This window comes from Bidens hawaiensis, unplaced genomic scaffold (genome assembly GCF_021521415.1).
Source record: "Bidens hawaiensis isolate Kalapana, Puna unplaced genomic scaffold, B.hawaiensis_p1.1 tig00030876_1, whole genome shotgun sequence".
NCBI classification, from domain to species: domain Eukaryota; kingdom Viridiplantae; phylum Streptophyta; class Magnoliopsida; order Asterales; family Asteraceae; genus Bidens; species Bidens hawaiensis.
In genome coordinates this window covers 210098-226038 of record NW_027495178.1, presented here as the reverse complement: position 1 = coordinate 226038, position 15941 = coordinate 210098, and the positions used below count along the sequence as shown (strand labels likewise).

At 41.6% G+C, this 15941-nt stretch overlaps 1 protein-coding gene across 1 annotated transcript; it reads right to left on the bottom strand.

Annotated features, from left to right (window-relative positions):
• Positions 1 to 13718: 13718 nt before the first annotated feature.
• On the bottom strand, positions 13719 to 15689 carry LOC143581331 (AAA-ATPase At2g46620-like). Its single transcript, XM_077064151.1, has one exon. It carries the CDS (start codon positions 15664 to 15666, stop codon positions 14203 to 14205), a length of 1464 nt encoding a protein of 487 aa, XP_076920266.1. The 5' UTR covers positions 15667 to 15689; the 3' UTR covers positions 13719 to 14202.
• Positions 15690 to 15941: the final 252 nt, after the last annotated feature.

The following is a 15941-nucleotide window of genomic DNA, read 5'->3' as shown; positions in this document are numbered from 1 at the left end:
GGGCCTCTCGCCTTTAAAAAAACTATCCGAACTCGATTTGGCTCGTTTACAAACTAGATCGGACCCAGTTCGGTTCGCTTACAACAATATTAAGTGAATTTCAAGAGATGGGCTATTTGAAAGCCTATATGTAATATTGTATAGCAGGCACACCACTGGACATGTTGGACAAATCAATAGTACAAGCCCAAATAGTTACTTTTGTTAGTTGGGCTCAAAGAGTTTGTAACATAGTTTAGCAGCTTTAGGCTATTAGCTCACTTATAAAAGTAAAACTATCTTAATTCTTAAAGCTTCTTTTTTTTACTTCAAGATAATCTTCTCAATGAAATTATTAAACTCTCAGGAATGGTATATATAGAAAATATCTCAAAAAAATAAATAATTCTCAAATCCAAATCAACAAATGCTCATAAAGGTATGATGATATTGTCATAACTAGCAGCCACAAATAAGTATAATATCGGTTTCATGTGAATAAAAATGACAAAGTTTGCTAAAGCAATAAGATAAGTATATTGTGGAATATTTTTATTCTCTTTTACATCATTTTTATTAAATATACACCCCCCTTAACTAACTAGATAAATTACTATTACTCTTTAACATTATTTATATACATATTAGTCCCTACAACATATTTTTCACTTAATAATCTTCACTACATATATCAAATTAAAAACTATCAAGTATTACTATTAATTTATTTTTTTAGTATTAATATTGTAGATATTTATAATATATATTTTTAATTTTAATAGTATATATATTTATAATATCCTTATTTTACCTCTTTATCTTTTACAAAATAAACCCGAAACTCGAAAACCTAACACCCTAAACCCGAAACCCGAAAACCTAAACCCTAAACCCTAAACTCTAAACCCTAAACCCGAAACCGGAAACCCGAAAACCCGAACCCTAAACCCTAAACCCGAAACCTAAACCCTAAACCCGAAATCATAAAAAAAAAACGCAACTTGTAAAAAAATATGAAATACTTGTTTTTGTGCTAATTTGGTAATTATATAATTTCAAAGGGTAATATTAAAGTTGATTTTTTCAGGGAGGGAGGGTATGACAAGCAACCAGGGGGTACATTTAGTCTGACCCTTTATAAACAAAAAAACCCTATATTAATGATAAGTAATTGAAATGTTATTTATATTAATGTCAATTTATGTGATTCGTTGGAAGAAAATTTTTAATAATATTAAACCACAAAAATATTAGTGTTCTTTGTGTTGCTTGATATAATTAATTACAATAAATCGTATTAAATTTATTCATTGAAGTTTCGAACTATGATGATCCTAGTATGCTTGTTTTTTAAACGTTTCATCACTTCATGTTCTAAAATGTTTCATTTGATTTCAAAAGTTATTATATTCAACTAACATGTTTGTTTTCGGTTGATGGTACGTTAAAGTCCTACTATAAAGAGTTCCACGATATAATTTCTACAGATTCGACATTTGGTACTAACAACTAATGATAATGTTATTGTCATGTTAAGAGTTTTAGTTTCTTGATAAGTTATTTTTTTCTTTATAATATATTTTCTTATTTTTATGACATGAATTAAAAACCATAAGAAATTCATTACCTTTGGAGTCGGTTCCTTAAAATGATAATATGCAATCATATGATTAGGCTTGACTATCATATGTATTTGTTTAGATTGTTGATGTTTATTGATTCTTGAGTGTTATTATTTTAAATGAATGATTGGCCACTTACTCCTCATTGTACGAATTCTTTTTGTAGTTTCAACACTAGGATCCAAAATCACAAAAATTAGCAAAATATTAATCATTATTATTTGTCTAAAATAAAAAAGATAATATATATAAAAGTCGGTACTAAATAATTATACAAGCTATATAAACAACTAAAAATTGCATATTTGTATATGTAATAAAGAATTCACATTTATTTTGTATGTTTTAAAAAATTATAATATAAAATGAGGTCCATTAAGTTGTAGGCTTGCGGCTCGGCTTTAAAGCATCTAGAGAGACTTAATGGACCACGCGTTCACATCATGTGACTTGAGGTACTTGATTATATTAACAAGTAGACTTTGGCTAGGGATTTAACAAATAATTAAACCATAATGTAAGGTTTTCTATGGCTTGTTAATGGATTGACAAATAATTAAATCATAATGGGACTAACAAATATATTTTAATACTAATTAAGGCCAACCACAATACAAAGGTTAAGAACGTCATGGGTCCAAGTTGACTGGGAAAAGGAGACACACAACACTGTTATCTAATATTAAAAGTTCGTGACTATGGATCTACGCGGAGTTGGTTCATGAGGTAGGTTTGTTGTATTTTCACGTCTTTTTCGCATATACAATTACTCTAAAATGTTTATATATAAAGTTGGTTGGATTTGTTTATGACTAATACACTCTTGTTGTGGTATACATAGTTAATTTATTTTTTTCCGTTAGGATCGGGGGAGGGGGAGGGGGGGGAACTACTTTAATAATGTTTATAATATTTTTTATTTAATATAGTCATTAATTAATCGTAAACTGTTTAAATCAATAGCGCATAGAGTATGAACGCGAATAACCATTTTCTCCATACGAGTTGTTGACTTGAATCATCTGGTACAAGAGCCCACATTTTCAACATTATAAGTTTATAACGTATATCATGCTCTCTTTGGACCTTCATTTATTCACTTTTTCAAGTCAAACATTTTATTGGGTAGTAGAAAATGCAAGATTTTCAAAATTAGTTTTTGCTTAGAGATGGTAATACTTTTTAGATGTTATCAACTTATCATCTCATACATTAATCATTTTTTAAACGTTTAATATTGATGTCATTACTCTAAAAAGTTGTTTAGCATTTGTATGTTGAGGAAGATTATGATATTATGGTAAAGAATCGCTTTCCATGATAAAAAACCCGTGTATGTTTCTAAGTTTAAAATGCATTTATGTAGTGACTAGAATCAATTTGGCGGATTTCAAAGTTAACGGTCTGTTCCGATAATTTGTCAATCAAGTTAAAATTTACCCCTAAAAATAGATGGATCAAGGATGCCTACGGTGGAAGTGGTCATTAGAATTGATGAAATTAGCCAATAAGTTGGTTAGTTGATAATTGACTAATTGTAATCAAAGTAACATAACTTGGTCGACTTGATTTTTTAGATAGTCAACCGTGTTTGAAAAGAAAATGATAACTTGAAAGCAAATAACCATGGTTATACACGTTACTTCCCAAAATAAAGCATGTATCAAATTGTCTTATTCTTTTATACCTAGTTTTGTCCTATTGAGTCATATGTGTTTGTATTTTATATGCCACGTTTTCACAATATATGTTTTTTTATTGATAGATGATTACATGTATGTATATATGTTGTCTACTTTGGAGTTAGGGTCTTTCTACAAACATTAAACTGTATTGATGTCTTCATAGATTGAGCTAAGGTCTTTTTACATCACATTCTCTTCGTACATACCATACCAATAGTTTTTGGTATTTGTGTGTGAAGAGGTAGGTCACCGCAAAGCCCAGTTGGACCCACAAGACTCACCTTGAAGAGGTACGTCTACGCAAAGACCAACTGGATCCGCAGGACCCACCATGCTCAGAGAGATGAAGACCTTACACGCAGTAAGCCAGCTGTCCCCGCAGGAAAGCCTCCCTTGGTACAGTACCCTGCCTGTTCCCGCAGCTGTGGGTACAAGCCAAGAAGGAAGGCTACCCGCACTAACAGTAAGGCTACACGCATAAGGCACTAACTCTTAATACTTCAGTAATGTCACCTGAAGAAGGAATGAGCAAGGCGGGAATATTCCCGCCCAAAAGAGCCAGTCCGTACGCTTCTAGAAGATATTTTGTACTATACCTACCAAGGTATGGACAAATAGACAAGATCTGACAAAAGCAACCCATGAACCAATCACAGGGTGACAGCTCACTGACAATAGTACGAGGAGGAGCACGCTCCAGTACAAAATGTCACTATCAGCCGCTGCCTACCCACCAACTCCCATCATGGCACGAACGTAGCTCATAGTTGGTGGAAAAGGAATATTATATACAGCTGGCCGTACCTGCTTGGAAACCTACCTTCGGCTATAAATACTCCAACACCCTGGAACTGTATCATCATCTTCTCTCTAGCTATTTCTCTCTATATACACTTATATTCAGAGCAACCTAGTCTGATTCTCACGCCGGAGGGTGGTCACAAGGAGGAACCCCCCCCCCCTTCTCAGTGAAGAGCTTACGGTGTCTGTTTTGCAGGTTGAGAAGAATAGCCATCTTTGCCGGACCTAACCCTCGTGGGAAACATATACTTAACCCTAAGATAATCCTTAATCTGTCGGGGTCACTTAGTGTTTCTTCATTGGCGCCATCCGTGCATTAAGCTAGAACTTACTCTTCTTTTTCTCAGTTTTTTCAAACTTCTGGAAAGATGGTTAAGGTTACTCCGATGCCAAAGCCACCGGGTAACCAAGAAACTCCGGTAACCACAACCCCAGCTACTGGGGGGAACACCGGTGAATACACGATTGTTACGAACACTACCCCGGTTACCCAAGCTGGGGCAAGTGCAGTAAACAATCCTCTCCTGGGATTCATTGATACCCAGTTGGGGAAACAACAGACGAGACTTCCCCAACAAACACCAGAACAAGTTAAAGCTTGGGCGGAATCACGTTAGAAATAATTCCAAGCCGAGTTGGACGAACGTTTACGTTCACTCCAACAGGCCAATGACAAATTCGGAAGCACTCGACAACAGCTCAACATGAGCAATGATTGCGAGTATGTGGATGATGAAGATTGGGAAGAATCTGACAGTGACGCAAACCCACGTCATAAGGCGAAAGGGAAGCGTAAAGAAGCAGACTTCCACTCGAGAAGAAATTTCGAAGAAACTTTCAAACCAAAGAACACGGGGGGAAACCCACGTGACTTCTCCAAAACTTTCAGACCAACTGTTGCGAATGCGGGAACGTCCAAATTTGCAAGGGACATTGCGGAAGCAATCGCTCCAAAGAGTGCCAAACAGATGCCCAACATAGGCACTTACGATGGCATATCTGACCCGGACGATCACATGAACAGATTTATAGCGGGGGCAACCGTCAGTAATTGGACGGAACCCACATTGTTACATGTTCCAAATGACGCTCGTTGGGGCAGCCAGAGCGTGGTTTGATCGTCTACCGGTCCACCACATCTACGATTGGGCAGACTTCCAACACAAATTCAGTCAACAAAGAAAATATACTGAAGAGCAATGGACGATCCTCAACTGCATCCGAGAAGAAGACGAATCTTTGCTAGACTTCATCACTGCTTCAACTCAAAGAAGCTAAGTCTGAGCACTATTAGCGAAGATCTTGTTCGCGCCGCTTTCATCCAGGGCGCTGAGTACCCAGAGCTCATCTGCACGTTGACAGGTAAAGACGGCATGCCACCCACATGGGATGCCATCATGACGGCAGCTAAACGCTTTGCCGAAACGGAGAAGCAACTGGGTAGAAATCTTTCCCAGAGCACAAACCTCTACACCCAGAGAACAAGAGAAAATAACGTCCGTACCGCCCGACAAAACAGAAAGAGAAAGCTTGGTATTTGGCAGTCAAGGGTAAACTTTGACACCTCATCCAGCTCTCGCCCTCTCTTAGGCGGAAGGGACAACATGCAGTCGTCAAAACGGAATCCCAGATGGACGCCACTCACCAAAAGCGTCACCGAGATATTTGCCACCGAGAAGCTCCAATGGCCAAAGGCTCCAATAATCCGACAGCGTCAAAACGCTGATCAGAGCAAATCCTGTGACTTCCACGGGACAAAAAGCCACACCACGGAGGAATGCACATCCTTGAAGGATGTCGTCGAAACATTCGTCAAAGATGGGAAACTTACACACCTCGTGGCGTCAATCAAGAACGGAGGGAGGAAAGACAATCGGTACAAGGGCAATGGATGGAAGCCCGTCGACATCAGCATTCACATGGTTCACGGCAACATCAGAGAAAGAAAACGACGAACAACAGAGCCAAGTGCGTGGAAGGAAGCAGAAGTGCGCTTCCCGCGTGTGCCAGGGGGGCCCAACAAAGAAGGCCCCATAGTCATCAAAAGCCAGCTGGGGCACTACATCACCTCCCGCACCCTTGCTGATAATGGCGCTTCATCAACGATCATGTATAGGCAGTTCTTCGACAAGCTAGACGACGAAGACAAAGAACGCCTAGAAACAGTTTACACCTCAATGGAAGGGTTCGACGGCAGCACAAACACCCCCTTGGGAATCCTATCTTTCCTTGTCACTCTTACGGACGGGAAGTACTCCCGCACAGAAGACGTGGACTTCGTTGTAATGAGGAAGCCACACCACACATACGACATTCTCTTCGGGAGAGATGGGATGGCAAGATTTAATGCCGTGGTGTCTTCGGTCCATGGTATGATGGGATGGCCAACAGCTGAGGGCGTCGCTATGATCACGGGCATTCCCCAGGTATGCATCGCATCTGTCTCATCTAAACCCAAACCAAAAATGGCTAAACCAACCACCTCTGAGCCATAAGAATGGGCCTTCAATGGCAAATACCCTGACCAGGCATTTACCATTGGCCCAACGATCACTAATCCCACACGCACCCTACTCAAACGCTTGTTGCAAAAAATGCCGATATCTTCGCGTGGACACCAGCTAACATGACTGGTGTACCTCGAAGTAAGGCTGAGCATAAGCTCAAGTGTGACCCGGCGTTTGCGCCGGTCATACAAAAGCGTCGCGTAATGGGTGCTGAGCAAGCTAACGCGTGTAGAACCCAAGTCAAGGAACTCCTTGACGCAGGCATCGTACGCGTTAGTAAATATCAAACATGGGTTGCAAATCCCGTCATGGTACCAAAATCCAACAAACAATGGCGCATGTGCATAGATTTTAAAGACCTAAACAAAGCATGCCCCAAGGATTGTTACCCGTTACCCGAAATTGACCTTAAGGTAGATTCATTAGCACCGTTTCGCCTTAAATGCTTCCTTGATGCATATAAAGGGTACCATCAAATCCACATGGCTGTTGACGATCAGGATAAAACCGCATTTCGGACGCCCGATGGCACATTTTGTTACCAAATGATGCCATTCGGACTAAAGAATGCCGGATCCACATACCAACGCCTGATGGACAAAGAGTTTCATGCCCAAATCGGGAGGAACTTGGAAGTTTACATGGATGACTTGGTCATCAAAAGCCTCAGCCAGAGGCGATGTTGAAAGACATCGAAGAAACTTTCAACACGCTCAGAAAGATAAACATGAAGCTCAACCCGAGCAACTGTTCCTTTGGGATGGAAGATGGGAAGTTCTTAGGAGTCATCGTTACCAAAGATGGCTTCAGAGCGAACCCCGAAAAGGTTGAAGCCATTATGAAAATGGAATCACCTACTACCATCAAACAGACTCAGACACTGAATGGACGACTAGTCGCACTTAACCGGTTTTTGGCAAACCATGCGGAAAGGTCGTTCCCATTCGTGTCAACATTGAGAAATTGTTTGAAGAATACGCACTTCCGCTGGACACCAGAAGCGGAAGCAGCCTTTCAAGAGATTCGGTCACGCTTGATCGAACTCCCAACACTCACAGCACCAGAAGTGGGGGAGGAATTAATTCTCTACCTCTCCACCACAGACAGAGCAACTGGGGCAGTCTTACTAGTAGAACAAAAGGGCATCCAGATGCCCATCTACTATGTAAGCCGCGTCTTAACAAACGTGGAAACCCGGTACTCCACCCTGGAAAAATTAGTCTTAGCGCTTGTACAGGCTTCACGCAGGCTAAGACGATATTTCCAAGGCCACCCAATCACCATTCTCACCAACTTCAAACTTGCAAACGTTCTAGGCAAACCCTAGTTGTCAGGGCGCCTAGCCAAATGGGCAATTGAGTTGGGAGAATACGCGATAAAGTACAAGCCAAGACCAGCCATAAAAGGCCAGGTCTTGGCCGACTTTATTGCAGAAGTCCCCGCTTCGCGGGAAAAAGAGTGCCAGGAAGAGGCTCAACCCTCTCCAGCATAAGACATTAACGATGTCTGGCGACTTTATACTGATGGAGCAGCCAACAACGAGGGTTCAGGCGCAGGGTTGAAACTAACTAACCCAGCAGGCCAAGAATACACTTACGCTATTCGGCTGGATTTTCCAAATACGAATAACGAAGCGGAGTACGAAGCATTCTTGGCCGGATTAAGAATTGCGCGTAAGATGGGGGTGAAAAACTTGGAAGCCCACGTGGATTCCATGCTAGTAGCCAGCCAGATAAACGGGACATACACGGCCGTGAATGACACAATGGCCCTATACCTCGCACAAGCAAAAACCCTTATGCGCGATTTCAACGATTGCAAAGTTGTGCACATCAAGCGAAGCGAAAACAAATCTGCGGATGCGCTAAGCAAGCTTGCATCGTTAGCCTTCACCCACTTGGGAAAGGACATCCGCGTTGAACTTCTTGGAGCACCATCAGTCCCGCACAAGGAAATTTGTGTCATCCAAACCGGCATGGAAACATGGATGAAGCCAATCATAAATTACCTTGCGACGGGTGTACTACCAGAGTCAAAGACATAGGCAAGAAAGATACGCTGTAAATCACTGAACTATCAACTTGTTGATGACATACTTTACAGGCGTAATTTCCTTGGCCCACTCCTCAGACGCGTTGACGACCAAGATGCCGACTACCTCCTAAGGGAAGTAGACGAAGGCATCTGTGGAGTACACACAGGTCCACGTGCAGTTGTAGCTAAGCTAAACAACGCGGGATACTTTTGGCCGGGGATGCACACGGATGCGCTGGCCTACATCAGAAAATGTAGGTCCTGCCAGCTCTACGCACCCAATACACATCGCCCGAAGAACGAACTTGTTCCAGTCACTTCTTCATGGCCATTCCAGAAGTGGGCCATCGATGTTACAGACTTACAGGCCCATTTCCCACAGCAGCAGGGAACGTTCAGTTCCTAGTGGTAGCCATCGACTACTTCACCAAGTGGATAGAAGCAAAACCCCTAGCCCAAACTACCGCAAAACATATCAAAAAATTTATTTGGGAATTTATTATTTGTCGTTTTGGACTTCCACAGAGTTTGGTGAGCGATAACGACACCAACTTTGCTGACTAGAAGCTACAAAAGTGGCTGAAAGAGCTTCAGTAGTACAGATCTTCAAACCCTTAATCCGAGTGACAAGGGTATACCAACCCTGGACGCACCTCCAAGTATAGAAGGTCATCAGGCGGTCGACTCGAGGCTCGATATCCAAAATACGGCACACCCATTCGAAATGGCGAACTTTCGCAATTGCCATTGGGTGCACCTCTGTCAAATGAACACTGTGTTTCTCCAAAACACGGTATACGAACTTCGTTAATGGGAATCTTAGATTCCCATATATGAAGAACGAAGCGTAAACCCCTATCTTGCCCTCAGGGGCGTCGTATAACGTCTGGTTGGTCTACGGCAACTCCGGCTCATAGGGCTCCAGCATGAATTTCTTGACGATGTAATTGTATACATCGAGAGAAAGAGTACACTGACACTCGCCAGCAGTACTCTTATCGTCCTTATCGGACTCTTCGACGTTAACCTCTGGGTCATGAGAAGAAGAAGACATTTTTTAATGTTAAGGATGAAAGAAAGCGGTTTCAGGAGAATGCTCGCCGGAAAAGATGAGAATTCGCCGGAAATCGCTTAAAAGAAAAAGAAGAGTGAAGTGAAGATAATGGACGAAATACACCCTCTCCACCTTATATACACTCGCGCAAACGCACCTGAAAAAGCGTTTAGATTGACCACATGCTGTCACGTCGTCATAACTTCCTGCACATCCTGAAACCGTCAGAAGACGCCAACGTCCTTTCAACCGTTTGGACTGTCCTTATCCTTTCACCAACCCTCCGAATTTCAAAAAGATTCAAAAAGATTCAAAAATAAGAGGGAATATACCCCCTTACCTTGGAAAGCAAGAAACCATAAGACAAGTGCGGGTACAGTGTCAAGGCGAAACCCTTCACATACTTAGCACTTGCAGGGAACTGAAGCCAAGAAGATCGATCTTATGGACCATGCTTGCGGAAAGAGAAATAACACCCCCACATGGCGGGAACGTTGAGAACTAGATTGTTTGAAGCTCCAAGGTGGAATTGGTTGTTTAACATAACTGATCACTATGTCTAAAACTACCGAAACCTCGTGGAGAATCTACACAAGTGAAACTCAACGCTCCCGACTTGCGAAGAGGTTACACACCAACCCGCATCATACCCAAAGATCAGGCAGAAAAGTCGGGAATTTTCTGCAAGTGACATTAGGAAAACTGCGGGAAGAATCCCCACGGAGAACTTTAAAAAATGAAAACCCCTTGCTTGAAGTCCAAAAGTTCCCCTCACTTATTAAAAATTCATGAGAAGAACAATGGACTGGGGGGACTTGAAGAGGTGGGTCCCAGCAAAGCCCAGTTGGACCCACAAGACTCACCTTTAAGAGGTACGTCTACGCAAAGACCAACTGAATCCGCAGGACCCACCATGCTCAGAGAGATGAAGACCTTACACGCAGTAAGCCAGCTGTCCCTGCAGGAAAGCCTCCCTTGGTACAGTACCCTGCCTATTCCTGCAGCTGTGGGTACAAGCCAAGAAGGAAGGCTACCCGCACTAACAGTAAGGCTACACGCATAAGGCACTAACTCTTAATACTTCAGTAATGTCACCTGAAGAAGGAATGAGCAAGGCGGGAATATTCCCGCCCAAAAGAGCCAGTCCGTACGCTTCTAGAAGATCTTTTGTACTATACCTACCAAGGTATGAACAAATAGACAAGATCTGACAAAAGCAACCCATGAACCAATCACAGGGTGACAGCTCACTGACAATAGTACGAGGAGGAGCACGCTCCAGTACAAAATGTCACTATCAGCCGCTGCCTACCCACCAACTCCCATCATGGCACGAACGTAGCTCATAGTTGGTGGAAAAGGAATATTATATACAGCTGGCCGTACCTGCTTGGAAACCTACCTTCGGCTATAAATACTCCAACACCCTGGAACGGTATCATCATCTTCTCTCTAGCTATTTCTCTCTATATACACTTATATTCAGAGCAACCTAGTCTGATTCTCATGCCGGAGAGTGGTCACAAGGAGGAACCCCCCCCCCCCTCCCCTTCTCAGTGAAGAGCTTACGGTGTCTGTTTTGCAGGTTGAGAAGAATAGCCATCTTTGCCGGACCTAACCCTCGTGGGAAACATCTACTTAACCCTAAGATAATCCTTAATCTGTCGGGTCACTTAGTGTTTCTTCAGTGTGATAAATAGGGTGCAACTATTGTTGTAGATGTGGTTGATAAAATGTTTGAAAGCTATCAAAGATTTTCACGTGAACAATTAAGAGCAATTACTTTCACAATTAGTATCATGTATGTAATTGAAGGCAATATCCTTCACATTCATTGAGGTAACTAAACCTTATTTAGAAAATTAAAAGACCAAAAGACTTTCATCCATGAAACCAATGAACCTAGCTTATTTGATTTAAGAATTAGACACTCATAAGGGTGATTGGAGTGCCCATCCCATCCTGATCACCTTCCTTTGGTGCTGAAGGAGGCGGGGTGGTGTTCCAGCCCATCCCAAGCCATTCGGCCCTAGTTTGCTCACCCTCCCATCCTTTATCTTCTGTCTCTTTACCAAATCGGTGTGGCGACCCGAGTCGGGGTGGTGTTTCTGACAGTCCTAAGACCTCCTGAGCTCATCATCGATGGCAACCCGTGCACCCTATTTAAGAGTAATACTAATATATACCGAAATGTTATTTCAAGACTAAATCATCAATCATCATACATAAATTCAAATGTATAACAATGATTACGGAGATGAATTCGATCATATACATAAACTTATCGGGGCTATCACAACTCACAAAGAATTCGATTATATACATAAACTTATCGGGCAATCACAACTCACAAATTAAGTTTTGATTTATGACTAACACTATTTAATATTTGGGATATTGGTTTTTTAATATTCCCAACTTTCCCTCATTGGTAGATAACACTCTCAACTTTTGATTTGTCACCCACCACTCCCATCTTTCACCATATTTTCATGTACCACTTCCCGTCTAAATGAACACTAACCTCGTTAATGTTTTGGACTAAAAATGTCATTCAAATTAGTTGAGGGGGTAAAACAGAAATTTATTTTTAACACACAACCTCCATTTCCGGTGACCTCGTTTTTCCGGCGACCTCGTTTTTTCCGAAGAATTTGAGTTTTCCGGCTATCTCGTCTTTCAGAACACCATATCTATCATTTCACCGAGCTTCACATATGCATTTGAGTTTTCCGGCGAGTTGCAGGTTTTCGGCGAACACACATATCCATCATTTCAGCGCCCACCGCCCCAAAAACGCAACCCCCCCCCCCCCGCCACCACCAGTGTCTCACCCAGCCAACTTCTGGGATCGCCTGCGTGCCGGAAAATTGAGTTGCAGGTTTCCGGCGAGCACCATCTTCATCATATCTCCACCGGTGTACAATCTTCGTGATCTCTATCACCTTTTTACACCTCTGAACCATCTCCATTTTCTGAAATACGAGATAGTCGGAAAACTCAAATTCGCCGAAAAAAAAGGTCGACGGAAAAATGAGGTCACCGGAAATGGAGGTTGTGTGATAAAAATAAAATTTCTGTTTTACCCCCTCAACTAATTTGGATGACATTTTTAGTCCAAAACATTAACGAGGTTAGTGTTCATTTAGACGGGGAGTGGTACAGGAAAATATGGTGAAAGTTGGGAGTGATGAGTGACAAATTGAAAATTGGGAGTGCTATCTACCAATAAAAAAAAATTGAGATTATTAAAAACCAATATCCCTTAATATTTTATTAAGCTTGAACACCCAAATCACCATTTCTCCTTGAAATAGAACGTGGTGCTCCTACTCACCTACAAATAGAAAAACCTCCTGCTTCAAACAAAAACAAATTGCTACATGCTAGACTCAACTCCACGACCTTTTATAAGAAAAGTTTTAGGACTACCGCCAGACCTATTGATCTTTTGTTCTAACCTAACACCCTACTTTTGAAATAATAAATGGTACATGTATGTATAAGACTGAAGGGTGTGGGGGCTTCAAAGGGGGCGCGAGCGGAGGCGCTAGTACCACACCAAGGGGCGCTAGAGGGGGCTCCAACACCACCCGTGAGCATGGTAGCGGGAGAAGAGAGAGAGGATGTGGGGCGCTAGAGGGGCGCTACCCACACCAGGGGCGCCACCAGGGGCTCCAACACCCCTTTATCCAGTTTCTCTCTCTGTCACACGTCATAATATTATTGGTTCTTGGCTCTGCTGGAGCCCCCACTAGAGCCCCCACACCCCCTTAGTCTAAGAAGGTATGGCTAGGTTGCCTCCAGCCTCAAAGTGGCTGGGCAGTGGGCACAGCACCTGACTACTGTTTTGTCTAGTCGCTGTTCATCCGGCACAGTGACCACAGCTTTTGAAGCCAGCACCATACCCGGGAGGTTCACATTACAGACTTTAAGTGGGTCCTTTATACACTGCCTTTCTGGACCATTTAACTTTTTTACTGTATGATTCACTTGGGATAATCATAACTAATAACAAATTACAAATAAGCGTATTTCAATTATTACAAACTACTAATAAAATTTTCATAATTATGAGAGTTGCTGGGGCATCAATTGTCTGTACCAAATAATGAATGGACTTGACAACTTTACAAAAACAATAAATTCTGCAAAAATGGAATCTTAGTTACTTTTTTATATACAAAATATTGAAAAAGGTATTCATTTCTATACCAAATTACCAATTAATAAACTTTGGTCTGCAGGTAACATTTACCAAATTAAAATGAAACAAAAAACAGCAGAAAATTCACAGATTATTTCCAATACCTAACAAAAATAAATATAAACCGGACCAAAAAAAAAACTACCCTAACCATCGTCGTCGTTAGGGATGACATCAGTACCATACCAGTACCGAAGATAGGAAATCTTCTAGTATTCTTTACAAAATATTCATCTTTATATGTATCAGTACCAAAAATACCGGTTTGATACTCGCCTTCCAGGTACTGAATGCTCATCCCTAATCACCAGTATCATCGTGACCGATCCATGGACCCCGAGAACTGATCCGACGGGCCAATGTTCTTGCTGCTTTTCAATCTCAGTAAACCGTACAATTTCTGAAACTCTTTCACAACCGGTACACTGCAATTGCTATCCATCACATACACATTCGACGTCTCTGCCACAGGCGACGTGTCCTCTGTGGCCAGTACACCATTATGATGCAACCGTATCGCACTTGACGACAACCTAGATTCCCCATTTATCTGCAAAGCCGTTATCACCAACTTCAACGCCCGACCAGGCGATCCACGGTTCGAGATCATCAACTCGCTCATCTCCGCAGGGCTCATCGTTGCGCCCGTAAGCAAAATCTCTTCGACTTGAGGAAACAGTTTGTGATCCTTTATACCCAAACAATTATTCGCTAACGTCTTGAACGAATCGAAATTACACAAAGGGAAATATATATGCACATCAATACGACCAGGCCGTAACACAGCCGGATCAATCTTCTCCTTACTATTCATAGTAAACACCATCACCTTCTCACTCAAACAACACGAATTCAATATTCCATCCATGAAATTCAGTATCCCTGACAAACTAACCGCAGTTGAAGATCTTGACTGATTCACAAACCGATCGAGATCTTCAACTACGATTAACGACCTGGTTCCGATTTGCAACAACAACTGTTTCAAATCGGAATTGTCAACCACTTTCGTCAAATCAATATCATAAACATCATAATTCAACAATTTCGCCATCGCGGCAATGAAACTCGACTTTCCAGTACCCGAAGGCCCGTATAAAAGATAACTCCGTTTCCATACCCGACCTAACTTATTATAATACTGTTTCGATTTCAAAAACGAATCGAGATCCGATTTAACCTTTTTTTTCAGATCGGGATCAATTGCCAGAGTGTCAATAGTCGCTGGATGCGATAACCTTACGGAACCCCACCGGAAGATAATGTTGTTGTTGTTGTCTTGGGTCCCGGTGTTGATATATAGTTTTAATTCTTTAAATCTAACCTCGATGTCTTCAACCGCTCTGTATATATGCTGTATATACGAATGCAGAATCCGACGCTTGTCAATTTTCTTCAGTTTCAACACAAATGCTTTAGTTTTACCGACCTTGTTGGTCCAGGAAACCCTGGCGCCGAGAAACGTGTCGTGAATGACCTGATCTTCGTCGATACATAAAACGACGCTGTTTGTTTTCGTGCCAGATATTAGGTTGGTGAAGTCGGAGTCTTCGAGTGAAGATAAAGAATTCAGGTACGTATACACTTTACGGTAAAATATATTTTCTTGGTTGTTTTCGTTGAGTTCTGGGACTTTGAGATATTGGTGGACGTGAATTTGGTCTTCAATCCAGTGACCCCATTTTTTTAACCGGAAGATTAAAGTGGTTCGGTATAAAAATAACCGAATGGTTACGAAGAAAGAAATGATAATTGAAAGTATGAAGAGAACACCCATCAAAGTGATCAGAATTTGGGGAAATTAATATTAATATTAATATTATAGAACTTTGGTTATAACGGAGTTGAACATTTGTAACCGGAGAAGAAGAAAGTGGAGGCCGGAGAAATTAATGTGGGAAATATTAAAGGGAGTATGTATGAGGAGGAAATACGAATGGGGGCAGAGAGAATAAGTCATTAGCGTACGCGTAAATTACGAGTAAGCAAACTGCCAAATTAAGGGGTGGTTTGGAAATTCTGAAGTATTATTTTGAGATTCTTTTGGATTAT

Excerpts from the sequence above, each read along its gene's own strand:
- LOC143581331 (XM_077064151.1), bottom strand. The coding sequence starts at position 15,666 with ATGGGTGTTCTCTTCATACTTTCAATTATCATTTCTTTCTTCGTAACC.